This window comes from Hippopotamus amphibius, chromosome 11 (genome assembly GCF_030028045.1).
Source record: "Hippopotamus amphibius kiboko isolate mHipAmp2 chromosome 11, mHipAmp2.hap2, whole genome shotgun sequence".
Lineage (NCBI taxonomy): Eukaryota > Metazoa > Chordata > Mammalia > Artiodactyla > Hippopotamidae > Hippopotamus > Hippopotamus amphibius.
In genome coordinates this window covers 63,567,175-63,594,298 of record NC_080196.1, presented here as the reverse complement: position 1 = coordinate 63,594,298, position 27,124 = coordinate 63,567,175, and the positions used below count along the sequence as shown (strand labels likewise).

The window sequence follows — 27,124 nt, the reverse complement described above, 5'->3', positions numbered from 1 at the left end:
TGGACCTGGAAACGGAGGCACCTTCTGCCTAGCATGTACCAGAATTTCAGGCTCCCAGAAGGAAAACAGATGTTTTGTATAAACCGTATTGTTTGTATGAACAGTTTAGGCACAGTGAGGCCCACTTATCATTTAAGGTAAGTTTTATATCAGTGTAGGGAACTGTTTATCATTCAGGTTCCCAGACACCAGCCAAGGGCTAACCTTGCAACCAAGCCTTTCTAAGGACAGTAATCTCAGTCTTACATCTTAGCTTTTATCCAGTACACTGATTTATTCATTTAAGGATATTGTTCTTATGACCACTTAGCTTCTGAAAAGTAGTGAGAGAAGTAGGTACTGTGGCAAACCAAATTCTTTAATGGTGTTTGTTTTGAGGGTCCCTTGGCTGCCCACTACTTTGATTTGCTGGAAAGACTGACACAACTCAACATAATGTTGTACTCATGGCTAGATTTTTATTACAGCAAAGGATACAGTGCAAGACCAGCACGAAAAAGATATGTACTGGTGAACGCTAGAGAGATCAGGCACAGACGTCTAAGTCTTCCCTCTGTGAGGATCACAGGGACACGATTTCTTCTCTAGCTGTGAAGATAGAGACATGTACAAGATGTATCTGGACAGGGAAGCACGTAAGTGTTACAGTCCAGAGTTCTTAAAGGAAGCTGGTCACATAGGCATATTCCTGCCACGTGGCCAGTCCTGGCAACTGAAACGTAGGGCCCCAGACCAGATACCAGGTGCACATCATAAATCTTGATGATGATTTTAAACAATGCTGACAGCCTGGTACATCCTGACTCACCACCTCTGACATCCTTAACCAGTGATTGTGAACATTCCGGGAGTTTAGTGTTCAGAGTTTGGCCAGGGGTTATTGCCGTGGCTCTAGACAGCCCTCAGGGGGGTTAGCAAGGAGTGTGTAGAACAAACCTGCTTTGTTAACTCTTTTCTTAGACTCCTACATGAAATAATGTTGAATTTGCTGAATGTAAAATTTAATATATTCTTTAGAATATGATATTTTATTCTTAGAAAAAATAATTGGTAGTAGAAATAGTTTACAAATTTCACTTATCTGAGGGGAAGTTTGTAGATTCTTTTAGGGATTTATATAATGGTGACTTCTGGATTTCCCATTTTTGTCCACAGTTACTTGTGTTATATACAGGTGATTGTTAACGAACACTATAGAAATATGAACTTAAATTAGTTAAATCAGTATATTACAGAATTAACCTTTTTGTGAAGGTCTGCCTCATGAGAAGCTTTTAAACACAATGGGATCTGTTTTTTATGAAATTTGCAGATTCGTAGAAATAACAGTTTTGCAGGAAGAAGATAACCTGTAGTTTAAAAATTGCCTGGTTCCAGGATTTGAAACCGGTCTTTACTAGTTTATTTACTGCTGTTTGAAACCTGCATTGTTTTATGCAAAAAAGAAAAATGAAGTAGATGGGAAAGATTCCATGCTTGAATATGAGAAGTTCTGAGTTAACGAAGTTTCATAGCTTTCCTTATTGCAGGACTTCATAGAACCTTCAGCGCAGTAATATACAGTATGAATCTCCCAGAGTGAATGGAGTATGTAACATTTCCCTAACTTATTTGACCATGGAATTTCTTAAGTGAGGACTCTCTCTATGGGTCCTGCAAACAGTGTTCTTTAGAACAAAATAGCAGGACATCGGGAAGCCCTTAAAGGGTTTTAGCTAAAGGAGAGACAGAAACAAAACAACTATAGAAAAAAATGTAAAGAAAACCTTGTTGTAGTAAAGTTTAGTATCTTACACTGCCTGATAAAACCTATTTAGAAACTTTCCTATCTGGATGTCTTTTTCCTGCCAGGTTTCCTGAGTTGATGTTTCTCTTTTGTAATGTGAATGGCGTGTCTCTTAGACTGGTATTTAATAGTGTGATACGAGCTTCTGTGACGTGGATCACTGCCTTCATGCTCCTACCATCTACAGTGTCTGACATGGTATCAAGAACGTAGTTGGCCAATGTGGGAAGACATTCGGGAACCTTTCTGAAACCTTGAAAATGTTAAAGTATGTGGGCCGAGCGATGGGATTCAGAATGTCCTGCTTGAGCAGTGGAGGAACTGAGGGTGCGGGGCGTGGAGACTTATATCACCCTGTTTGGCCCTGGAGGATGACTGGCTAGCCAGAGACGGGTAAGATTCCTCAAGGGAGGAACAACCTAAGACAGGCACAGTAGCAGAGGGGCCAACAGGGGTGGGGCACAGACCCCCAATATCTGAGAGAGGTCTCCTGCCCCCAGGGCTGTTTTGCTCTCCAGGCCCAGCTCAAATCCACACCTGCTCAACTCCGACCCAGGAAGCAAACAAAGATAATTGCCTCAGTCATGTGAGGCCTTTGATTGTTTATGGGTGTAACCTGAGAATGTTAGCCCACGAACTCAATAAAAGCAACCTGGGATGAGTCAGCAGGGCTCTTGATCCGAGAGGTCTTGAGCCTCCTGGTCCCACTTTTCTCTTCAGTCTGTGTCTGTGTCTTCTTCAAGCTTGCGGCACCCGTCACTCACCTCGAGTTGCCGAGCTGGTCTCGGCAGGCCAAGACTCAGTAAATGTCCAGACAGCGTGGAATGATTGTAACTCTAAAATACTGAAGCCTTTTTTTTTTTTAAGGAATAATAATATAGTAGACATAAAGGTTAGGGTGCTATACATTTATTTTAATAATGCTGCCATCTGGAAAAACATTTTTAGAACTTTTCTTTTAGACTTCTCTTGAAGTCTTAATTCTTCTCATCACCAACTTTTTTTTATGACCTCTAGGAATTTTTCATTTGTTTATTTTCTTAGAACGGTAGAATTGTTCCATCATAGACATGTAAGCACTTTTAACTACTAAATTTCTTTTGCAGTAGATGGAGTGTCATTTTAAGTAATTAAATGGTCATTGTAGCAAAGGAAGGCCAGTTGGTCTGAAGTAGTCAAGGCTCTCCTCAAGTAATGAAAGCTGAGAATAATTGCTTTACTCTGTATCAAAAATTATTATAAAGCTATAATAATTAAGACAGCCATGTGGAACCGGGATAGACTAATGGAACAGAACATGGAACCTCAGAAACCTGGTTTATGACAAAGTTGGCATTGCACACTTTTAGGGAGAGGATGAACTTTTCATAAATAGTACTGGAACAGTTGGTTATCCACATGGAAGAAAATGACATTGAATCTCTACTTAAACTGGAAAGGTGTAAAATTTTTAGACATAAAATATTTTTTTTAATGATCTCTAGGTAGAGAAGAGTTTCTTAAGACATAGAAAATGTGAACTATAAAAGACACGTCTTAGGAATTCCCTGGCAGTCCAGTGATTAGAACTCCAAGCTGTCAGTGCTCAGGGCCCAGATTCAGTCCCTGGTTGGGGAACTAAGATCCTGCAGACTGTGTGGTGCAGCCAAAAAGAAAAAAATAATAATAAAAGACGCCTCTTGTTAAGAAGATAAGCTATAAACTGGGAAAAGTTACTTGCAGTACATGTACCTGACATGGATTAGAATCTAGACTGTATAAAGATCTTCACAAACTAATAGGAAAAAGACAGAACAACCCCACCCAATAGAATAATGGACTAAACTTCAATAGGTACATTAGAGAAGAGGAAATGGAATGACCAGAAACGTCAGAGATGGTGGGGAAATGCAAATTAAAACTACATTAAGATAACAGCTACACACTTATCAGATTGTCAAAAAATAAAATAGTTTGACATCAGTAAGTGTTGCCAAGGATATAACACATCTATAGCTCTCATTTTGCTTTCTAATTTGCTTCAAATACCTGGGAAAACAAATTTGCCATATTTAGTCATATTGAAAACATGTATACTTTATGACCTAATACCCCTATGTATGTACTCTAGATCAGGGTTGTTGTGTCAACTAATGAATTAAGAAAGGTTTCTTAACATCTTTAAATGGTTAAAAAAATAAAAATAACATTTCATAATTTGTAATATGAAAATTACTTGAGATTCAAATTTCAGTGTCCATAAATAAAGTTCTGTTGGAATTCTGTCACACTTAACTTGGTTACATATCACTTATGGCTGCAGTGGTACAACACCAGATTTCAGTGGTTGCAGTAGAGATCTTATGTCCCACAAAACCTAAAATGTTTACCATCTGGCCCTTTGCAGAAGAAGTTTGCTGACCCCTGACATGTTTGTACCAGGAAACATGTTAAGGAATATTCATAGTAGTACTGCTTGTGATAACAGAAACCTAGAAATAACCACATGTTTATTAAGCGTAGAAGGGATAAACTGTGGTAAGCCTCATAGTGTATAATTATGTAAGCCAATTGAGTATTATACTGTAGTGAAAATCAACTGACTACAACTACATGCAACATATCGGTGGGTCTCAGGAACATAGTATTAGAAGAAAAGCAAGTCTCAGATTTTTCCATTTATAAGCAGTTCAGAAACAGAAAATGTAAACAAGACATTTTTAAGGATACCAGTGAGGTGAAACTATCAAGAAAAGAAAGAATGTTAAGTTCAGAATAGAGGTGGTCTTTAAGGAGCTGGGGAAGAGATGGTATTGGAGAGGGAACTTGAAGGATGATGTTCTTATTCTTAAACTGGGGGGTGGATACATCTGTATGTTGTGTTGTGATCCTTTATTTCTTTGATTTGTTTTATACCTGCTTTTGATATTTGATATGTTTTTGTGATTTGGGGCATTAAAAAGTGTCTTTTCAAATAGTCTAGTCTGCCTTATAACATATAGTTGTTTATGACCATAGAGGGGAACCTCAGCAGTGGACCAGAACCTGTTTGATTTTTACCTATAGGTCTCCTCTGTCTCCCCTCTCTGCCCCCCAACTCCGGTCCCCGTCCCAGATGTGTGTTAGGAACCCAATTTGAACTGTCATAAGCAGAAAAGGGGATTAATAGAAGGATTCCTGGGTGTTCACAAAAGCCAAAGCAGAGTCAGGGACTTGGTCACTTCTGGGACCCTCTGCCTCTTGTCCTGTGTGCCTCCATTTGGGCTCATCCTCTCGGACTGCAGGTCCGCTTTCTCTGCATGTTAGGCAGTGTAGCCGACTGCAGCACTAGATTAGCACAGGCTTCCAGCTCGGTGACTCAGGAGGCCGAGGCGTGAGGTCCTGTGGTTGGCCTGGCCAGATCATTTGTCTGTGGCCAGGGGGCTAGGTCTGTTACCAGGAGAAATCCTTGGGGGAGGGTGGTGAGAGCAAGAGTCAGAATCCTGAGCCAGGCAGCCACCTTGGTTTGTGTCTGTTTTATGTGGGAGGGCACTTATCCCATTGGTGATAGTGTTTAACTGGGAATGGGGTTTATAGATGACTTCGTATGTTTTATTTTACTTCTCTGTGTTTGCCAGGTTCTTTGTACTGAGCATATATTATTTTGTAACTAGGAAAAATGTTAACTATTAAAGGTATTGCTGGAAGCTAAATCTGTTTACCACCTTGGAAACTGACATTGCACTTAAGATACCAGACATTGAATGCTCTAAATTGAAACATTTCAGCCAGTAAATTTTATAGGAGCCTATATTTGGGATACCCCAAATGATAAGCTTGTTCCACCAACCTCTAACCTTGGGGTAACACCTGGCAAATGATTAAGGAAAGAGAATATGCAAGTTTATATTGAATCTGGACATCATTTTGTTCAGGTGTTTTGGACTGGTTTTTACTAATTTTTGTTACATACTTAGAGTGAGAATATGCTAATACCTAAAAATTGGTACATTTTTAAGCCTTTTCAGTGTTGTTTTTTTGTTTCTTTGTTTTTTTCCAGTGTTAAGTTTTAATTAATAATCACTGGACAACTCAAAGACAGTGGCAGAAATGTCATAGGCTAGAATAGCTGCTACTTTGTTTTGACAACTTTGGCTTCAGTTATTATCTATTCATAGATTTACTTTTGTTGTTGGTATATGGTAGGATCTGAATTTATTTTTTACCATATGGAAAGCCATTTGTCCTTTTACAGGTTTTCTGCTCTGATTTATAGTAGCACCTTTCCAATTTTCCACACACGTTTAGGTTTGTTTTGGGGTACCACGTGGTTTTAGATACTTCTGCTTTATAATAAATCCAGTCCCTGAAGGCTTCATTTGTGTTTTGATTAGAATTAAATTTAAATTAGGGAAGAAGTTGCTTGTTTGTTTTTTCTGAACTTGGTATATCTATCCATTCGTAAAGTGTTCTTTTATGTCCTTAGAGCTCCACAATTTTCTCCATGTCTTGCACATATTTTGTTAAGTTTATTCCCAGATACCTTAGGGTTTTTAAAGCTGTTTTGAATGTGATTTGTTTTCTTTTATATATTCTAATTAGTTATTATTATCATACAGAAACATGATTGATGTTATATATTCATCTTGTATTCAGCAACCTGATGAAATAATGAATTAGGTCTAATGGTTTACTTATTGATTTCTTTTAGAGTTTCTATATAGAAGTCTTGCTATCTGCAGATAATTTTGTATCTTTTTAATCCCCTAATTCTTATTCCTTTTCTTGTCTTATTGCTTAGACCTCCAGTACAATATCAGATTGAAGTGAGGATGCATAACTCTTCTTATTTACAATGTTACAGAGATGCATCAGGAATCCCACCATGAAATAAATATGTTTGCTATAAGTTAAAGAATTTCCTTTCTAGTCCTAGTTTTCTGTTGAAGTTCTCTATTTATAAGCAATGAACTACCTAACTACCTCAAAACTTAATGACTTTAAACAACATACATTCTATTATCTCTTATTTTCTTTGGGTCAGGAATGCAGGAGTAGCTTAGCAAGGTGGTATTGACTCAGGATCTTATATGATGTTGCAGTCAAGATGAAGGCTTAACTGGGACTGCTTCCAAAGTGGTTCACATCCATGCCTGGCAAGAGTGTGCTTGTTGTTGGCAGGAGGCTTCACTTTTTCATCACATGGAATTCTTTATAGGGATGCTTGGGTGTCCTTCTAACATGGTCCTGGCTTTCCCCAGAGTGTGTGATCTGAGAGAGCTGGGAAGGACTGTGCTTTATGACTAGCTTTGAAATCACACATCATTACTTCTACCATATTCTTTTGGTAAGAAGCAAGTCCCTAAGTCCAGCCCACACATTAGGAGGGAAATTACACTCCACAAAAATTATTTCGTGTATAGATTTTTTTTTTAAGGCTGCCCACACAAAGTTGCACAAGAGCAGGGGCTTCTATCTGTATATTTTTACCTTAGAAACCCCCTTTGAGCGTCAAACTTTTATGTCCTCAGCTGTGGCTAACATCTCTTTGAGGGTATCAGAGGTACCTCATATTCAGCATGTCCAAAGTCAAACTTACGTTTTTCCTCAACTTTTCCTTTCCCAAAATTGGTCCTCTTTTAGTGCTCCCTGTTTCTATTCTGCATCCACTTGTATAAACCAGATTTCTTCCTCTTTACCCCCATCTGACTCATCCTTAAATCCCATTGAGTTTGTTCCTTAATACTTCCTGAATCTGTCCACTATTATCCAGCTCCAGCTTTGTCTCAATCACAGTTTTCTCTTTTGTCTTGGATCCACTGGCGTTTGAGTGTTGGGCTCCTTCCTGGTGTAGAATCCTTGCTACTCACTGCCCCAAATGCTCATTTTTTTCTTCACATCATGTCTTCCTCAGGAAAGCCTTTTTGATCAAGTCAGATCTCTGTTACAGGTGTTTATAATTCTGTGTACCTCCCTCCAAAGCAGTTATCACAATTGAAGTTTCATGTTTATGTGAGTGTTTGACTAAGGTCTGCTTTCCTGGACCCAACTCTAAACTTCATAAGGGGAGGGGGGGGTGTATTTTGTTTATGTTTGTATTCCTGGCATTCAGCACATTCCCTACATTTACTGAGTTTGTGTGTTTTGAATGTATGAAATAATAATGTGTGAATGAATAGGTTTCATTATAATTCTAATTGAGAAATAGAGCAAATGGAATATATAATTAGTGAATGAAATAATCTTGGCTCTGCTTGCAATGTTAGAGAATAAATATCATTTTTTAAAAGTCTTCATTTTTCTGGCAGAAATTCCTGCTACAAATTAAATGAATAGATCTATTGAAAGGTCTCATATCTCATAGCTGTGTCTGCTCAGTACAATGCAAAATTAGTGATTCTAGGAGTAGGTGCCTGAGAATTCAGTGTTTTTGGGAGAGGGGAGATAAGCACCTCAACATACTCAGAAGTCTGAAGTTTTAGGTCCAAAAGAATGATGCTTCTGTTTTCTCCAAAGTTGCTTTTGAGCTGAGACTCTCTTTTTAGACCGAAGTTTCTGAAGAGCCTTGGTTAGAAGTATATGGAGTAAGAGAAAATAATTATTTAGAACTAGAAAATACTGATCAGCCTTTGGAAAAACTTGGCATATGACACGTAGGGTAGAATCAGAACTTTACTGATGTAATTGATCACTATACTTTGACATTAATTCAGATTTTATACCTTCTAAAATAATTAAGTAGTTGAATGCATTTCACTTGGAAGGTTTTAATCTACAGTGGTTGAGACAAAAACTGAGCTTTTAATGACTTCCAGGGTAAATTCTGGTATGTATCACTTGAAGAAATATACAACAGTTTCTCTTCTAAGATTGGAATTGTTCCTTTGAAGGAACTTCACCTCTCCTATATTTATCTGTGTACAGTAAAATTTACACTTATAGGTGTAGTTGTACCAGTTTGGACAAATGGACGTAGTCATATGACCACCACCACCACAAGCATGAGATAGAATGTTTTCATTATCGCAAGTTCCTTCACGGCACTTTGAGAGCAGTCCCCTACTTTTCCACAGCCCCTGGCAACCACTGATCTGATTTCTGCCTCGTATAAATGGAATCATGAGGTGTACATACAGTATGCAGCCTTTTGTGACTGACCACTTTCATTTAGCATAAAGAGTTTGAGATTCATCAGTATTATTGCACATATATCAAGAGTTTGTTCTTTTTGATTGCTGGATTTCCGGATAGTAGTATTTCACTATTTGGTGTACCACAGTTTGTTTATCCATTCACCAGGTGATGAGCATTTGGATTATTTCTAGATTTTAATGGTTATGGTTAAGTTGCTATAAACATTTGCGTACAAGCCTTTGTGTATTCATGCGTTTTCCTTTCTCTTAAGTTAATAGCTAAGAATGAAATTGCAGATTCTTGTGGGAAGAAACTGCCAAACTGTTTTCCAGAGAGACTGTACCATTGTGCATTCCACTGGCAATGTATTAGAGGTCCAGCTGCAGCAGTGCCTTGATAACACTTGATAGTTTTCTATTTTCCTTTAGCTGTTTATGTTGGTGCATAGTGGTGTTTCATTGTGGTCTTAATTTGCAGTTCCCTAATAGCTAATGATGGTGAACATCTTTTCTTGTGCTCCTTTGCCACCTGTATCACTGTTTTGGTGAAGTGACAGTTCAAACCTTTTGCCCATTGTATTGGGTTAGGATTTTTAGAAATTTGGGGAGTTCTTTATATGGTTTGGATACAAGTAATTTATCAGATATGTAATTTGTAAATGTTTTCTCCCAATATGTGACTTGTTTTTTATTTTTTTAACTGTCTTTTGAAGAGCAGGTTTTAATTTTGAAGTTGAACTTTTAAATCAGTCTTTTTAAATGGTTTGTACATTTTATTGTTACCATCTAAGGAATCTCTGCCTCACTCAAGGCCTCAAAGATGTCTGCCTCTCCTTTATCCTCCTTTCTCCCTACAACTCCTGCTTTCTCTGTACCGCTCTCCCAGATACACACACACCCACTGCATTTCATCTTCAATTTTAGAATCTAATTGTGCTGCCTTGGAAAAATTAAATAGGAATGGTTACAGAGTTATAAACATTTATATTTAAGTGTCCTAGGCTGTAAGCATTGAAAAAATAACAATTAGCAGATTTTAGAGAACACAAAGCTACATTTGAAATCCCAGCTATTGCACTAGCAGTTAGACTGCTTGCTTTGCCAATGACCAAAAGAGGTAGCCTTTCACGTAAAGCAGCTTGAAATATATACCTATATAATATATGTCTCGCTTCTCTGGAGAGAGCTGTTGTTCTGTGACACTGTGCATTATAATGCTGTTGGTCTTCCCTGCACCCCAGTCACCAGAGTTATCAGTTGTTGCTCACCATGTGAGACAGATATAGAGTAAGGATGATTTTGAGTCAAGAGTATGACAGCATCCCTGTTCTCACTGTGCAGTCAGGGAGTGTTGGTTTGATGAAAGGAGGCCAATAGGCAAGAGATTGAAGTCCCCAGAGAAATGAACAGAAAGAATACGTTTATAAGTCTTAGTATTTGGAGTACTTTTCAGGTTGCTGTTTAACCACCTTGTGAAGTAGGAAAGAACTGTTGTATCTTTTTCATAGACAAACTCTCTGTCCTGTCCAGGATTGTCCACATCTCTACTACCCGCCATATAACATGCTACATAAAACTGCCCGTGTAAGAAGCTGCTATGCTGCTCATCAGCCCAGCCCTTCAGAGCATCTGCTCATTGGCTTTCAGTGTGGGGCACCTGTGCCGAGTGTGTGTTTCCTCCGCGCAGTCCCCTGAATGCACCTGGCTCATCTGTCTGCTGATCAGCAGTGACACAGGTCTTTGAGCATCAGTGTCAGCAGCTCAGTGGGGTGACTCCTTACCTCTCCGAGGTCCCTTGGACTGCTCCAGACCCCACCCACCCCCCCACCCCCGGATGAGTGCTGTCTGTGCCAGAAGTGTTTCTGGTCTAGCTATCCCAAATGAGGGTTCCTCCAGTCATTTTCTCATGATGTTTTAACAGCTTGGGGTAGGGGGGTGGATAGAAACAGATCAGGGAAGTCTGTAAAATTACTGTCAGAGCCAGGACTAGGGCTCAGATCTTTTGGTACCCTTTTCTATTATACTTTCCATGAGTCTGTTTTTGAACGGCTGGTGACTAGCCTTTTTAGAATGGGATTCAGTGGGACAGAGGGATAAGAATCACTCCAATTAACTGCTGTAGTACAGCTACTAGGAGAACTTATATAAATCCTTGGATCCTGGGAACTGAATGTGAGTGGTTGAAATGGACTGGGAATTACTAGTTTCTTAAACTCCTGTGGTAGTTAATGGCTTAGCTTTTGCTTTAGTGTTTAATACAAAAATTGAATAGAAGGCAGTTAAGCCCCATGTGTTTGATGGATATAAGATCGTAGCTCACTGTTTTAATTTACATTTTCCTAATTGTAATGAATCGAGCACTTTTTCACTAGTTTATTGGCTGTTCAGGTTTCCTTTCTTGTTTATATCCTTTACCCATTTTTCTGTTGGATTGTGTATATTGATTTGTAGAAGTTATTTGCGTGTTCTTGATGCTGTTAATTTTTATATATTTTACAAGTATTTTTTCAAGTCTGACTTTAAAACTTATTCTTCATAGTAAAATTTCATATGCATATATTAAATTAATCCATCAGTTCTTTTTTAAGTTCTGAATTTTTTATTTAATCTTTCTTCTTTCTATAGGTTATGAAAGTGATTTCTGATGAAACTGGATTGGAATAATTTTCATGATCTTTGTATATTTATATATATATATTTTAAAATTTTGCATTTGACTTAAAGTGCCATGAGAAAATTTGCATATTGCAAGGTGGTCCTAGCCACCTCCTTGATTTGGGTACTCTTGGATATGTTCCTGCTGCTTTACTTCAGTGAATGCAACAAATGTGATGAAAAAAAAGAGAGAGGACTTCCTGCTGGGGATGGTGAGTGATGTTTTATAACAATGGACCTGTTTTGATACATATGTCACTTGTTTGTACTAACTGATTTGGAAACTATAGAATTTTAACATTTTTAGATTGATGGTAATCCCTGGCTTCCTGTGTATGATGATGATATTTCCATCAGTTCTCCAGTGGGTTCTTCCAACAGTTGAAAGTATTGAAGTATCATGTATAGAATTGCTAAATTCAATTTGTGTGTTCAGTGGTAAATGTAGTTAATTTTCTGGAAGTTATATTACCAAATAACAAAGGGAATCTCTTAGCTGGAACTACCAAAATTGTACAGGAGATTAGTGTTATAATGCTGAGCAGAGCATTAAAACTGAATTATCAGGTATGAGAGAGAGTTCTCCAGCCTTCGCATCTCAGTCCTAACAGAAGAAGTCATTTTGGTAGATGTGGTCTGGTGAGTTGGTTTTGTTAATGCTGTAGATAGCTCCAGTTAGCACTTTTAGGGGGAGCTTATGAGAAGGTCAGGCTATAAAATCAGGGCTACCGTGAGAATACTGCAAATCTGATATGGAAAAGAAGGAAACACAAATGTGAAGAAGCTAGGTTGGAATGGCTGACGTTTTTGGCAGAGGACACCTGAAAAATTCAGTTTTAGACTCTCTGTGTTTAAACCAAAAAACAAATGCTGCCTTTTATTTTTTTTTTAACAAAATGAAAATGACTTTGCACTGTGAGTCAGTAATTTAGCTATTCTGGGCTCTGAACTCTCTGTGATTAGTTATAGAATATCTGGCTAAACAGTAATTCTGTTTTTAGGAATTACGTGTAAATGGTTAATGTTTTAGTTGAATATGTAGCCACATTTAAATATTTTGCACTTTTATAATGAAGGCACCTGGTCCCTTAAAATTTACCATCTAAAAATTATTTATTTGTATTGGTAAGTGTGCCTACTTACTATAATTTTTACAGATGGGATTGTGTAGTCAGTTCTGTTTATTTCATGGGAAGTTTGCCTAAAATTAGTCTCAGTTGCTAACACTGGAATTTCATAATACCTAGGCTAACCCCTGACTTTTTAATTTTCACCTTCCACATAATTTTTATTGCCTATTAATTTGTTGGCTTTCCTGGTTTCCTTTATGGCCCTGCTGTTTAGTAAGTTTGCTGGGTGACAAGACACTCCTAAACTGTTGTTAGAGCTATGATATAACTCTGTCGACATTTAAATCAAAGGGTAGGTATTGCCATTCACCAGTAAGAAACTAGGATAATTCCCTTCCCAAGTGGAACAGACCTCACTCCACCTTAATTCATTGCCATTTTTAGCGGGAGCTCATGGTGTTTTGTCTTAAATGCAAAGGTACGAAAGTGAGAAAGACTGGGACCTCTGTAGTAGGTGAAGACACACTTGGCAAATGTTTTTTAAACTCTCATATGTGCTGGGTAGTGTGCTACTTGCTAGTGATACACACTTCAACAATACAAGAAAGTTCCTCCCTTTGGAGAACTCCCAATCCAATAGGAGAGAAAGAATAATAGTGAAATAGTGAATTGATAGGCAGCCTACTAGAGATGTGCATAAGACCAGGAGGAAGGAACACCGTGGGGCATCTGAGAAGGTGCAGCAAGGAAGTAGCGCTCAAGCTGTAGCATCAGGGTGAGCAGGTGATTGTTAGGTTTGATGGATGAGGGCAACACCTTCCAAGCAAAGGAGAGAAGCGTGTGCAAGGTAAGCAAGTGAGAGAACAGAGTTGATGGATAGGAGAGCGTGAGGAAAGAACACAGGACAGGCTGGGAGGTTAGCAGAGGCCACATCACAAGAGGTGTTTTATGACATACTAAGGGTTTTGGACTTCATCCTGTAGGTGAAGCATGCCACTGAGGGATTTTAAACAAAGGAATAAGTAACTGATGGGATCCAGACTTTCAGAAGGAAGTTTAGTGGTCATGTGGCTGATGTGCTAGGAGAAAATGAGACAGCAGAGACCGGTTGTAAGGCTGCTGGGAAAATTTGGAGAAGTTCTTTGGGCCTACACTAAAATGAAACTGGAAGTGGAGAGGAAATAAAATATATGAGAAGTTTGTAAACAGTGGAGTCTACATGAGCATGGGGAGTCACTGAATGTTGGTCATAAAGGAAAGTGAAGAGTCTAAGATGACTCTCAGGTCTCCCTCTTTGGATGAATTGATAAGAGGTGGGGCCCACGGAGGTGGAGTGGCCTTGGTGAGAAGGCGAAAGGATGAGTCACATTTGGAGAGTTTAACGCTGAGGTGCTGGGAGGGATGTAGTGCAGCAGAGAGTGACTGGGGTGGAGCACTTTGGGAGTGGGGGTGCTCCACAGGTGTGTGGAGGTTGGAGGAGACAGGCCCATGTTGGAGAGGATCATGGAGGGTCCGTAAAGGGAAATAAGGCTTCTGGAAGTTAGAGTAGGGGGAGAAGCCAGAGCGAGTGGGGTCATGGAAGTCCAGGAACGACGTTCATTCAGAGGTTTTACCTGAGATAAAGAAGTGGTTCTGATGTGTTTCCTAACGGGGTTTCTTGTGACCGTAGCAAATGCCATTTCAGTGCCAGTAGATTTGGTATTACTGGTGTGTAGCTTATTCTTTTAGGAAGCTTTGACACAGAGAGATAGTTCAGTAGTTAAAGGAATGGAGCCAAAGTTGGTTTTCTATGTATGTATGTATTTATGTATTTTTTGTGTATGTTGAGAGAGAGGTTTAAAATATAAAGGAATGAAGTAATACTTGAAAGAGCAAATTCTCAGCAGATGAGACAGGGTTGTATCAACTGTAAGAAAAGGATTATCCTTGATGAGGTTTCTAAGGTTAATACAGTTTTGAAAACCACTAGTAGCATGAGCATCAAAGAAAAGGAGTAGCTTTTATACAAAGTACAAAAGTACAACCTAAAGGAGAAATATCTGAAAGTAACAATTTGGAGCTATGAGACAGCATCGTTACCTCCTGAGAGAGGGAGAACTAACAGTGTTTAGGGTTAGTGGACTCCAGGGGAGAGCCAGACTTAAGTCTGGTAGATGGGGGCCTCTTTTGAAGAGACGAGACGGTGTAGAAGCTTTATAATGGCCTGGGGACATCAGGGTGTTGAGTGGGACAGACTGAGAAGGAGGTGAGCCGCGGCAGGGTGAGAGAAGCACTGAGCAGGAAGCCCGGAGGTGAGTTCATAGCTGAAGGGAGAGACTTTGAGAAGCCAGCTTTTCCAGATGCGGCCCTAAGAATGCATTTTTCAAGCTGTGTTCCAGGTAGCCTTAAGGGGTTGAGGGGAAGCGTGGGGACATGACTTAGGGAAGGGGGACAGTTGATGCTAAGCAAGAGCAGTTGGAAAAATCTGCTCTGATGTAAAGTTTCAGTGCAGTGGGCGCTGAGAGGTCCCAGGTAGCGTCAGAACTCTACAGTTGTTAAGGCTCTCTACTCTCCGTAAGGCTGCTGAGGAACTGTGGTGCCCCTGGAGAGCTCTTTTGCTAAAGGTGTTGCAGAGGGTTGATAGGTTGATGGCACCAAGGATGTGGACCTTCGTAGTGGAGTTAGCAAGTACAGTCAGTGGCCTAGAAGAGTGTAGGTCTCTTTTGATAGAACACATAAGGTCTCCAGGATATTCATTTTCTATGGCATTTGAAAAACCAAATCAAAACAAAAAAGCAAAAAAACAATGAGCAGATATGACACTCCAGAGCAATTGTGTCAGTATTGTAAAGACCTCATTTCTGAACTTCTCTGAGCTGCTTTACAGTGCCAATTTGGTGAAATTTACCAAATTCTGTTCTTTATACTATATGATTTACATGCTATATACTTTATATACTATATACTTTATACAGTATTTTATATTGTGTGCAGAAAGGTGTCCTGTTTTTTAAGCAGAATGGATTCATTATCCTTATGGTAATGCTTATAAGATTATCACTGATATATTTAGTTTTCTAGCATTCTTACATTTATTTGTTACTTGCCTATGTCAGGTAACAGCAGGCCAGTCTTTGGTGATTACATAGGGTTGTTTTGTTTTATTTTGTGAGCAGTTCTCTCTCATAGTTTTATACTTGTATTTTATACCCCAGACTGAGAATAGCAAAATTCTTCTGTTGCTAGAGAATTAGATTAGATTCCCTTTGGAAAAACAAGGTTAGCGTGGGTTATGTCTTAGGAATATTTTTGAACACATTACAAATGAATTAAATATAAAATTGGAATGAGGGTTGAAACTGACAGGTGTTGAGGTAGCAGAGAGTTATCAATGAATTTTGTTATATACAATAATATTTTGGTGTTAAAAAATCAGGTAATTTGCTTTGTTTATAGAATAGTTGTTATTTTATATAATGCTAAGAAAGCAAAAACATTTCAGTTACCATTGTAAGCCACATCCCAATTTCAGATATGTTAAAATATGGGAAAAAATATTTTGGAATAGTGAAATATAGTGCATAAAAATAGTAAAGATGATAATTGTATAATTGTATAATAAGATAAGAAAATTGTTTGGGAGAAATAATTTTAGCTTTCCCCTTCTTCCCCAAATGGGTATCATGTAACTTTATACCTCTTTATTCTGCTTCCATGAGAAAAATACAAACTAGAAATTTTTAAGATTTAATAAAGCACATTCAAAGGTATATCATGTGGTTTGTATATGTGAATCTTATTTGGTGACAGAGTGCACCTGTAGTTGTTTTGAAAATTAAATTTTCTAAAACATGAAACTTCTTTATATTGTCATGCAAATGAAGTTTAACTGAAGTATGTAATAAGATGTTTGTTCTCACGTAATACTTTGGAATAATAACACCTTAGTCACTCCCTTGTTAAAGTTGATTTGCTTCTTAGAAATTATCTGCATGTAAAATTTTATGCCAAGGAAAGTTTTTTTTTTAGTTAAGGAAATGGTAATATCCAAATCCATTTCAGTTGCTTTCAAACAAGTGTCACTGAACCCTTTTTTAATTTACATGAAAGACTGTAAGTAGAATACAAGGAAAGTTGATGTTTACTATCTTTTTTGTTAGTTGCTTTTTAATAATGCAAGTGCATTTGTAGTAAAAATATTCACTAACTAGTTGCATTTTATCCTGGCATCTTTGCCAAAGAAAATTAGGTTACTGGTTCATGTAATTCTTCAGGATGTTATAATTTCTCAATTAGATTATTGTGGTGGATTCTGTAAGTCATGCAGTAGTCATATAACTTTTGATTAATGGTTATTTTAAATGTGGCTCTGAAATCTCATGTGTATAGGTTAACGTATGTAATGTGGGTATTATACTAGATATTCAGATTAATAAGTACCAGGTGATCAAATTTGTAAAATATTGCAGCCAGGAGGATTTTATATGTTGTGCAATTTTGCCCAATTCTTCAAGACCCCAAAGCTAGAGTTTTACTTCACCATGATGGGGCAGGATTTTAACTTTCTGGTCATTCAGTCTCTTAGGCCATTAGCAATCAGTTTTATACTTACTAGTTTTTACAGTAATAATTTTGGGAGTGCTTCTCCATTCTCCCCCAATCCTCATGGAAAATTTCAAACATGAACAAAAGTGGAGAAAATAGAAAACTGATTTTCTGTATACCCAGCATCTGGCTTCAGCAGTTTTCAACTGAAAGCTAGTCTTGTGGCATAGATACATGGATAACAATTTCTTTTTGTCCTCTCCACTCTCCTTTTTTGGTTGTTTTTGAAGAAGAAATTGGGTTTTTTGTTTTCTCCAGTTTCCCACCTTCAGGATTCGCATCCCTTTAATGTTTTTTCATCATGTCCTCTGTCCCCTATATTTCCTCTGAATTGGCAGGTACGTCCAGAGACTTGATCAGATTCAGGATCTACCCTATCCCCACCACTCTGCCAGCAAAAATGTGTTATAGATGGTGTTCTGTATAACTTAATACTCAATTAAAAAACTGAGCAGTGTGAAATGTTTCCATTTTAACTTTTCTTTAAAGCATCATCTTATGCTAAAATAGGGCACAGGTAACTGAAGGATATTTATAATCAGGGCCACTAGATGTCTCCCACCTACTCTCATGTTGTTTGTGCCATGCATAAAAGGTACCGTCACCTCCAGAACTCTGCTGCTTTACATTGGCCCCTGAATGCCCCAACCCCCAAATCTATTCATTGCTCTTTGTTTTCAGAGACAGGTACGTAAGAATTGACTCTGAGAGTTTTATGTTGCATGATTTTTGAAGTTTTAAAAGCTTATATGGACATTATACTTCCGTACTTATAGTTTTTATTACACCTGGTGCTGAGAATTTTTAAAAAATTCTTATGTTTAAATAGCTCACTCGGAAAACATTAGGCAGGATTTGTTTTTAAAAAATTGTGTTACAAGAGTTTCCTATAATTTTTAAAGTTATTTCCAAATATTTTAACTTCCTGAAATCACAGTTCATTCTGAGTATGGGGAAAGTTATTATACACAATTTTTTTCCTTGATAGTTCTCTAAAATAGATTTTAATATTCTAGACAGAGTAGTTGAAGACACAGTGAATAATATTCTGCAGCTCTGTTATTGGTAGGTTGCTTTGTACCGCATCTGAACAGTTACTCCGTAGGTCAGCTTTACCACCCAGAGCTATTCTTGGGCAGATGAAGCCTGGCTGAAGAAATCTGGTTTGTCTACTGCCTTGATGTCTTCATTTCTGTCCAGAGACTTTTGGGGGATGCCTAAAAAACAAACTGCAGGAGAATAGAGCTTTCAGCTTTAAAACTAAGCAAGTAATGTGCAAAACACATGTTTTCATCCCATTCTTATCCTCACCTCATTCTCTACCCATTCCTTTTAGGTGGGAAGTTTAACACCGTTCTTTTTTAAATTTAATATGTTCTAGAACATGGAAAACTTTTTAACATCTCGAAAGTATATAACAAGGAACAAGATTTGGGAATTGCTGATCAGGAAGACTACTCTTTTTACTAACAGAGCCAGTCCTCCATATCCGTGGGTTATGCGGAGGGCTGACCGTCCACACGTTTTCATGTAAGGGATTTGCGCGTCTGTGGATTTTGGTATCCACAGGACGGGCTGGGGGGTGTCTTGGGACCAGTCCCCCATGGACACTAAGGGACAGCGGTATGTTAAGAGATTACATTACTTCTGATCAGAATTTTATTTCTTGATACCCCACCTTGCATAATGCTTATTATAATGTCTACTGTTGTCAATTCCAGGATTTCATTTTGATTTACTTTGAATAACACTTTTACATATTAATTTAGCATATAGTTATCAAATGCCTATAAAACACTGCTAAACTCTACAGAAGGTACATGAATGAACAAGAAACTCCAGCTAAAAAAGAGATTATAATCTAGTTAGGGGAGGGTGTCACTAGCAGGTTTAGCAGTCATAATAAGAAAGCTATTGATTAGAGACAGAGAGCCTGGGCTGGAATGATGTGGTTGTCAAGAGTAGTAAACGGTCACTCTAGAGAGAAAAGCTGCAGGAGAGAAGCTGTTTTAGCTGAGCCTCGAAGGATAAGTGTGGGTTCGGTATTGCAGATGTAGAGGTGGGAAAGACATGCCAGTGTGAGCAAGGGCACCAACACAGGAAGACATGAGAAACATTTAGGAAAGTGGCAGGTGCTGTTTGACTGGAGGAAGTGGATCAAGGGGGTGGGAGGTGGAGAGCCCAGCAGGTGGTAGGTTTGGAAAGTTAGATTAAATTCCCTGTTAAAGAGACTGGACTCCAGGAGACCATGGAAATAACACAATGAAGGCTGTGCTTTAGGGAGGTTCATGTCCTAACGGTATTTGAGATGGGAGTACCATGCCATGCAGTGATTCAGGTGAGTGGTGCAAGGTGAGGATGTCTTGAGTCAGGACAAGGCGTGGAAGTGGAGGGCAGGGCAGCCCTTAGGGCGTGTCACAGACTGGGAGCGGTTGAGCTCAGAAATGGTTCTGGTTGTTGGGAGCATAGTTTAAACTCAAATGTTATTCAGCAGAAACATGAATCAATTGCTATAAAATTGATGTTAGTTAAGTTTATTCTTTATTCTTAGTTTTAGAGCCAGTACAAAAGCCTCATGAAGGTCCCGGAGAGATGGGGAAACCAGTCGTCATTCCTAAAGAGGATCAAGAAAAGATGAAAGAGATGTTTAAAATCAATCAGTTCAATTTAATGGCAAGTGAGATGATTGCACTCAACAGATCTTTACCAGATGTTAGGCTAGAAGGGTAAGTACCTAGTGTGGTCCTGATAGTATTTAATTTGAATGAAAAGTATGTTCTGAATTCCCAGTAAATTGCATTTAGTTTTGACTGTTCTTAAAGTGAATATTACATCACTAAGTTACTGCTTACCCCCCAACTTAAGATATAATTAAATGCTGATAAAATAATTTGTTAAGTTCTAGTGATCGTTGAGACTATGTATTTTAGGATTTGGAAGATAATTGTTTATTTTGATAGATTAGTAGAGATTTCAAACTTCATTATTACCAAAACATTTATTTAGTTCATTTATTTAAAGATTCCTTTAAGCCATGTGTAACTTAAAACAGTGAAGTATATAGTCATAAGCATATAGATTACTGAGTTTTTACATATGTATGTACCTGTCTAGCCATCATCCAAATCAAGTTATAGAACAGTTCCATCACCCCTGAAAGTTCTCCTATGTTCCTTTCCAGTCAGTACTCCCACCCCTCAGGGGCAGCCATTGTTCTGATCCCTAAACATAGATTAGCTTTGTCTTTCTTTGAACTTTTTATAAATGGATCCATACTGTTTATATTCTCTGGTGTCTTTGAGATCCATATTGTTGCGTATATCAGAAACTTACTGTTCTCCACTGCAATGTGGTGTTTTGCTATATGAATATACCATAATTTATTTACACATCAATAGATATTTGGGTTGTTTCCACTTTTTGATTATTATGAATAAAGCTATTGTGACATTTCTGTACACATTTTTAGGAGGACTTAAGCTCTCATTTCTATTTGGTGTATGTATTACGGGAAGGAATTGGGGTATGTACTTAAGTAGCTGTAGCGTGTGTTGCCAGACATTTTTCCAAGATTGTTGTACCAGCTTACACTCCTACCAGCAATATAAGGTCCAGTTGTGCTCTGTGCAGAAGGTGATATAAGCTATCTGGACTAGAGGACAACAGCTAAAAGCAAGGGAACTGGACAGAGAAAGGTAGACCAAGTGGACATATACATTCTGGCTGTTGGGACCTCTAGCCACCTTGCCTTCTATTAGTGCCAGCAGCCAGGCTTTATCCCTCCAGGCAAGAGTTTGGAGGATCTTTTTTTAAAGAATTGAACTAGCCCTAGAGAAACACAAAGCAACTGCAGAATTTGACATTGGAGATTGTCCAGTTTAATAGCATAGCCTGATGGCTCCAGTGGAGGAGACTCCTAGTCAGTAAGCCTCCCTCACATATTCAGAGCTTACATTCAGTTGTCTTGAGCTTCCATTTATAGTAATAGATAACCAAGGAATACTAGACATCATAGGAACCCCTCAGACATGGAAAGTGCAGTTCAAAACATTAAGCAACCTGGAGGAAGCAGAGACTGACTCTTCAAGGGAAAGAAAACTTAAAAAGAAGTAATTAGTAATCCCAATGAAATAAGAAAACATATTACAACCATAAAACAAGAATAGGATACTATTCAAAAGATAGACTGAGAGAACCAAAAAGAGCTTTTGGGAATTAAACGAAGCAGAACAAAACTCAGGAGCAGGTTGGGAGGAGCTCTGCTATGGAAATAGACCAAAGAGATGGACAGTAGTGAAAGTACGTGGAAGTGAAGTGGCTGTAAATGAGGGCCAGTATTTGATTAACAGGAGTCTCAAAGAGAACAGCAAGACAAGTGAGGAGAAGGGTAGGCAGTTGGGAAGGAGAAAACTTATCCAGCACATTGTCCAGAACTGGACTATCCAGGTTTCAGATTGAAAGACCACCAAGTTTGGGGGACAGTAAATGAAAATAGATTGCACGCACAGGGCATTGTGTCTTTCAGAGCACTGGGGCTCATTCCCCCCAGACGACCTCTTATAGGTTTCTCTTGAGAAGAAAGCAGATCCCGGTTGAAGGATTATTAATCAGAACATCTTCAAACTTCTCAGCGGCAGCTGGAAACAAAGGAGCAAAATTCTAAAAGAAAATAACTTCCACCCTAGAATTCTGTATCCATCCAAATTAGCAATAAAGTGCACAGGTTAAATAAGGACATTTTAGAAATGCAAGGTCTCGAAACATTGAACTGCCACGTAGCCTTTCTTGGGAAGTTACTGGCTTATGCTCCACCAAACAAGGACTTAAATCAAGGAAAAGATTGACACAGGATGTAGAAGACAGGAGATCTGACGTGCAAGAGATGGTGGGAATCTCTGGAAGATGGTGCAAGGACAGCTGTGGGTGAGAGTTGTGCAGGCAGAGAGGCAGCCAGCCTGGGTGGGAGCAGCTCAGAAAATGCTCACCAGGAGAGACTTCAAAGAGATGTTGAAGTAATACCTGATAAGGCTGAATGTCTTGGAGAGATTTAGATGATGGAGAGTTTGGGGTTGAATTAGTGACAAGTACATAGAAAACCATCACAAGAAAAAAATTAAACAATCATTAACTCCAGGGAAAACTTTAAAAAATTGTTCAGAGAAGGCAAAGGTAGTCACAGTTTATTACGTGCCATGCCTGTGAATCAGTCATAATAAGGTAACCGTGGAGTATTGTGCATGTAACAGTTAACCTGAGGGCATGGAAGGGGGTGGTCTGTTCATCCAGCAGGTTGGTTAAGTGGAGGCCAGTCAAGAGAAGCCTCACTGTAATCTTAAATTTTCACAAACTGTATGCTTTCCTGAATAATTTAAGAATTGTTGAAGAAAGCTAGACTCCCCAGGCAAGTCTACAGTTAAATTCAGTGATGTCTACATTAAAAAGAACCTTAACTATTGCTGTTTATCATAGTTATTTTTGTGCTTTTAATAATTCCCCTAAATAGATCACCACTCCCAACACATTTTATTGTGTTTATTTTTTAGAATGTTTTACATGGTTCTTGAAGATACTTTTATTAATGAGTAGCTTTTAAGTGTATTAAATATATTCTAGGACTTCCTAGGTGGCACAGTGGTAAAGAATCCGCCTGCCAATGCAGGGGACACGGGTTCGAGCCTTGCCCTGGAAAGACTCCACATGCCACGGAGTAACTAAGCCCGTGCGCCACAAAAAAAAAAAAAAAAATTCTAAGCACTAGTTTTTGCACAGTGAACAACTTCATGATATGAAGATCAGTGTTTAAGTGGTGTGATACATACGCTTGCGCACTGCATTTTGGACTTGATGAGGACTTCTCAGACTTGAAAAACATCCTGCTCTCTGTGCTGGATTGCTAGTCCAGCTGCTAATACACAGTCCTTCTGGCCAACCATTGGGTCTCTGTGGGAGAGGGCTGCTTCAGGGGGTGGCACAAAGTCGCAACTACCACTGAATAGCCTTTTTTTTACCTTCTTGTTCCATCTCTGTGCTTTTATCCTTTAAGAAAAAAGTTTTGAAAAACTTTTTATTATGGAAATTTTCAAACATATACAGAAATAGACATAATAGTATTAACTCTAATGTATTCATCACCTTGCTTCAACAATTGCTAAAAGTTCTGTTTTATACCCTCGTTTATACCTACTAAGGTGTCCTGCAACAATCTCCTTCTCCTGGTATTTACACTTCTGTGTGGTCTGTTCCTGTGTTGTACTAGGGTTGGTCTATATGACCATCATGTACAAATGATGGAGTGTCATTTTCAGATTAGGTTATAAAATACACCGTGGTTTCCAATTTGGTCTTTTATTCTCGCTTGAATCATTGATTCTGGGGTAAGCCAGCTGACGTGACAGGAATGGCCCTATGGAGAAGCCCACGTGGTTTGTGGATTTGGGGGATCAGCCAGGTGACTGAGATGAGAAGCAGATTCCCCAACCTCAGGCAAAGACATACCATTTGTAAACATTACAATATTTGTCTCTGAAAGATAGGACTCATGAAACAGAAACAGAAAAGCAAAGAGAGAAAAATCATGATACCATTTTTCATATCTAAAAAAATTGAGTGATTCCTTGATAACATGAAATATCCAGTTTGTGTTTAAATTTCCCTAGTTACATCATATGTTTTCCTTTCTTAATAGTGTTTGTATCAGGAGGCAAATGAGGGGCACTCACTGCAGCTGGTAGATCTCTCTCTCAAGGATCTTGTATCTTCCCTGAGTCTGCGTTTTGCTGATTGCTGGGGCCATTGTTTGTGTTCCTCTGTTCCCTCTCTTCCCTGTAGCTTGGTAGGTTAAAGGCATTTTGTACCAGTATCCTTGAAGTCAAGTAAGTTGTGACATATTGGACAGGCCTGTTATATGTCCCATCCATCTGTTTTTTTCTCATTGAAACTTCTATTAGCCATGCTTTGGACTACTTGCATTGATTCTTAGTCCCTTTTATTTTTATCTTTTCTCATCTTTCTGTGCTACTTCCAGGAAGAAATCCTAGGCTGTCTTTCAGCTATTCTCTTGACTTTTTATTTGTTAATTTGTTAATTTTTTTAATTTTTAACTTTTATTTATTTTCATTTTTGGCTGTGTTGGGTCTTCATTGCTTTGCGCAGGCTTTCTCTAGTTGTGGAGAGTGGGGGCTACTTTCAGCATGCAGGCTGCTCATTGCGGTGGCTTCTCTTGTGGAGCACGGGCTCCAGTAGTTGCAGCATGAGGGCTCAGCATTTGTGGCCCCGAGGGCCCTAGAGTGTTTGGGCTTCAGTAGTTGCGGTACATTGACTCAGTAGTTGTGGCTCATGGGCTCAGTTGCTCCCCCGCATGTGGGATCTTCCCAGACCAGGGCTTGAACCCACATCCCCTGCGTTGGCAGGTGGATTCTTAACCACAGTGCCACCAGGGAAGTCCCTATTTATTAAATTTTTAATTACTAAGACTTTGCCGTTATTTTCTGGCTTAACTATATACATGCAAAACCCTGCAATTTACTTTTATTCACAGAAATATTTTGTGAGATGTTTAGTATAACAGTAGCATTTTCATCTTTCTAATTTTTAAAATAATTTTAACTTTGGTTTAAAAAATTATCTGTCCCATAAGTCAGGCTGCTGTTCGTACCTCAGAGAGGTTGCTGCAGCCCAGGACAGTTGAATCAGGTTTAAATCCAGGTCCTCTGACTTTTAATTCCCTTCTTTCTCTACCTAATCACTGAAAGTTATTTCTTTTTCTCATTTTGTTAACTATTCCTTTTAATGCTAGGTTAAATTCTGGAAACAGGTTAAAATCATATATTTAGTAGAATTCTGTTTATTTTCTCTTGTCAGATAAGCGTCTTTAGATGATTTTGATAAACTTCTGGGAGTTTCTCTGCTTGTAATTTTTAAGACTTACAATTTTATATTCTTTCAGGTGTCTTCAGTAACTTTGTTATAATTCTGTAAATAGGAATTGGCAGTTCTAAGGCTAGTATGTATTCTGTTTCAGTTAAATAAAATTTTGAAAACAATATTCTAACATAAATATTACTCTTTGTATCTGTCTTTGTCCTCTTATAGTATGATTTCTACCTGCTTCATGAAATGCAAATTTTTTTCTTATACTAGTTTCGTGAATTCCCTGATTTTTTGATTTATCTATTACCTCAAAGACACACTAGATAATTTGTAGTTTAAAAATATGCTTTAAAATATTTATCTTGAAGTATTTTTTGTTTTGCATTTTCCATCTTGCACTAATGATCTCTCAGAAATTCTTTGGAAAACATAGTTTTCTCTTTCCTTATTTTAGCTATTAATTTTGGTGAATGCAATAGTCTAAACATTCAGAAAGCTATAGGAGATAACAAAGCTTTGTACCAGGCACTGACTATTGAATCTTAACAAGCTGCCATATTCTCTTCATATTTTGTTTTTAGCAATAACTTTACAGCTACAGTTGAAACCATTTGTATACCCCTCCCCAATTGTATTCCATTTCTCTCTAACCATAGGTCTGATTTTTGCATTTATCATTACTCTGCATGTTTCTTTCTATTATCTATTATCTACCTAGCTAAATAATATATAGTTTCATATTTTTAACAACAAATGCTAGTACAGCGTATGCACATATTCTTATGCAGCTTTAAAATTGTTTTTGTTCAAGCATTGATTTTGAGATTTGGCCATGTCATTACATGTAATGACATTCTGCTGGTCATTCTACTGCTTTGTAAAAGTCCATTATGTGAATATACACCATAATTTATCTATTGTGCTTTTACTTAAATGTATATACTTTACAGTTACAGAATGTCTATAAGTATCCTTTTTCAACAAGCATGTATTCTCTTCAAGGATGTAACAGTTTCCTGTGGAACAGTGCTTTCTAAATTGCAGGTCATGACCCTTCAGTCATTCATGGATCATGAGATCAATATGGAAGACCTTAGGCCTCAAGTTTTTTTTTTTATGTATTTCATACACAATGTGAATACCTGTTAGTATTTTAATTAGTGAAATAGAATAGAACATATCAGAGTGTATCTCATGTAATAAAAGTTTTCATTAATCATTGCTTCAGAATGTATGTTCTAGGGTAACGTAAAATGTGTTTGTTACCATGGATTATACGTTCGGTTGCACAGAGATGCAAAATAATTGTGTTGAGAGGAATGCACTTTCTAATTTCATTTGACTTTTTAAAAAATTGCTCCCACCGTGGTGTCAGCAGTTGACATTGTCCAGGTGCAGTGGATGAGAGAGTGTACTGCTCTGCATATTCACGCAGAGCATAGTAGTGGCCTGAGCGAGATGTAATAGTGGCTTGGACCAGGCTGGCACGGGTGAGGAAGTTTTCAAATTCTGATTATGTGTTTAAGATTGAAGCTGTCAGAATGCTGACAGGTTGGATGTGGAGTAAAAGAAAAAAGGAGGAGTTAAGAATTCAGGCCTAATTAGCTATCTGAATTGTAGTGATACTTGCCAAGATGGAAAGGAGAGAAGAAAGATGAGAATAGAAGTCAAGAATTGTTAGCACATATTTATAAAGTGCTGGCGTTCAGGGGAGGGGTTGAAGCTGGAATCATTAAGGGACAAGAGAATTTAAAGACCTGGGACTGGTTGACAGCCACTGGAGTGGATGAGGTGAAAAAGGGGTTGGGGGTGGATGTTCCAGCCTTTGAAGATTGAGAATATGAGGGAGAGCTAGCAAGTGGTTAAGGAGCAGTGAGGTCATGTTTCAAGGAGAAAGTGGACAACTATGTTATTAAATGCTGCTGAGAGGTGAAGTAAGTTGAGATCTCTAAATTGACCAGTGGTTTTCAGTGTGTGGAGGCTGTTGGACAGAATTGTTTGTGTGGAGTGATAGAAATGAGCCCGTGATTTAAAAGAATGGGGAGGGTTTCAATTTCTGTAATGGTGGC

At 38.3% G+C, this 27,124-nt stretch overlaps 1 protein-coding gene across 4 annotated transcripts in view; it reads left to right on the top strand.

Annotated features, from left to right (window-relative positions):
* The window catches only part of GALNT1 (polypeptide N-acetylgalactosaminyltransferase 1), a 115,556-nt gene that overhangs the window by 42,780 nt on the left and 45,652 nt on the right, over positions 1-27,124 (top strand). For 2 of the 4 annotated variants that reach the window (XM_057698940.1, XM_057698939.1), the window contains 2 exons: positions 11,503-11,744; positions 19,738-19,912. In XM_057698940.1, coding sequence (XP_057554923.1) covers positions 11,606-11,744; positions 19,738-19,912 — 314 coding nt within the window. In that variant the 5' untranslated portion in view covers positions 11,503-11,605. Of the gene's footprint in view, positions 1-11,502; positions 11,745-18,522; positions 18,717-19,737; positions 19,913-27,124 lie in introns of those variants that run through there. The other 2 variants (XM_057698942.1, XM_057698943.1) reach the window with 2 other exon arrangements.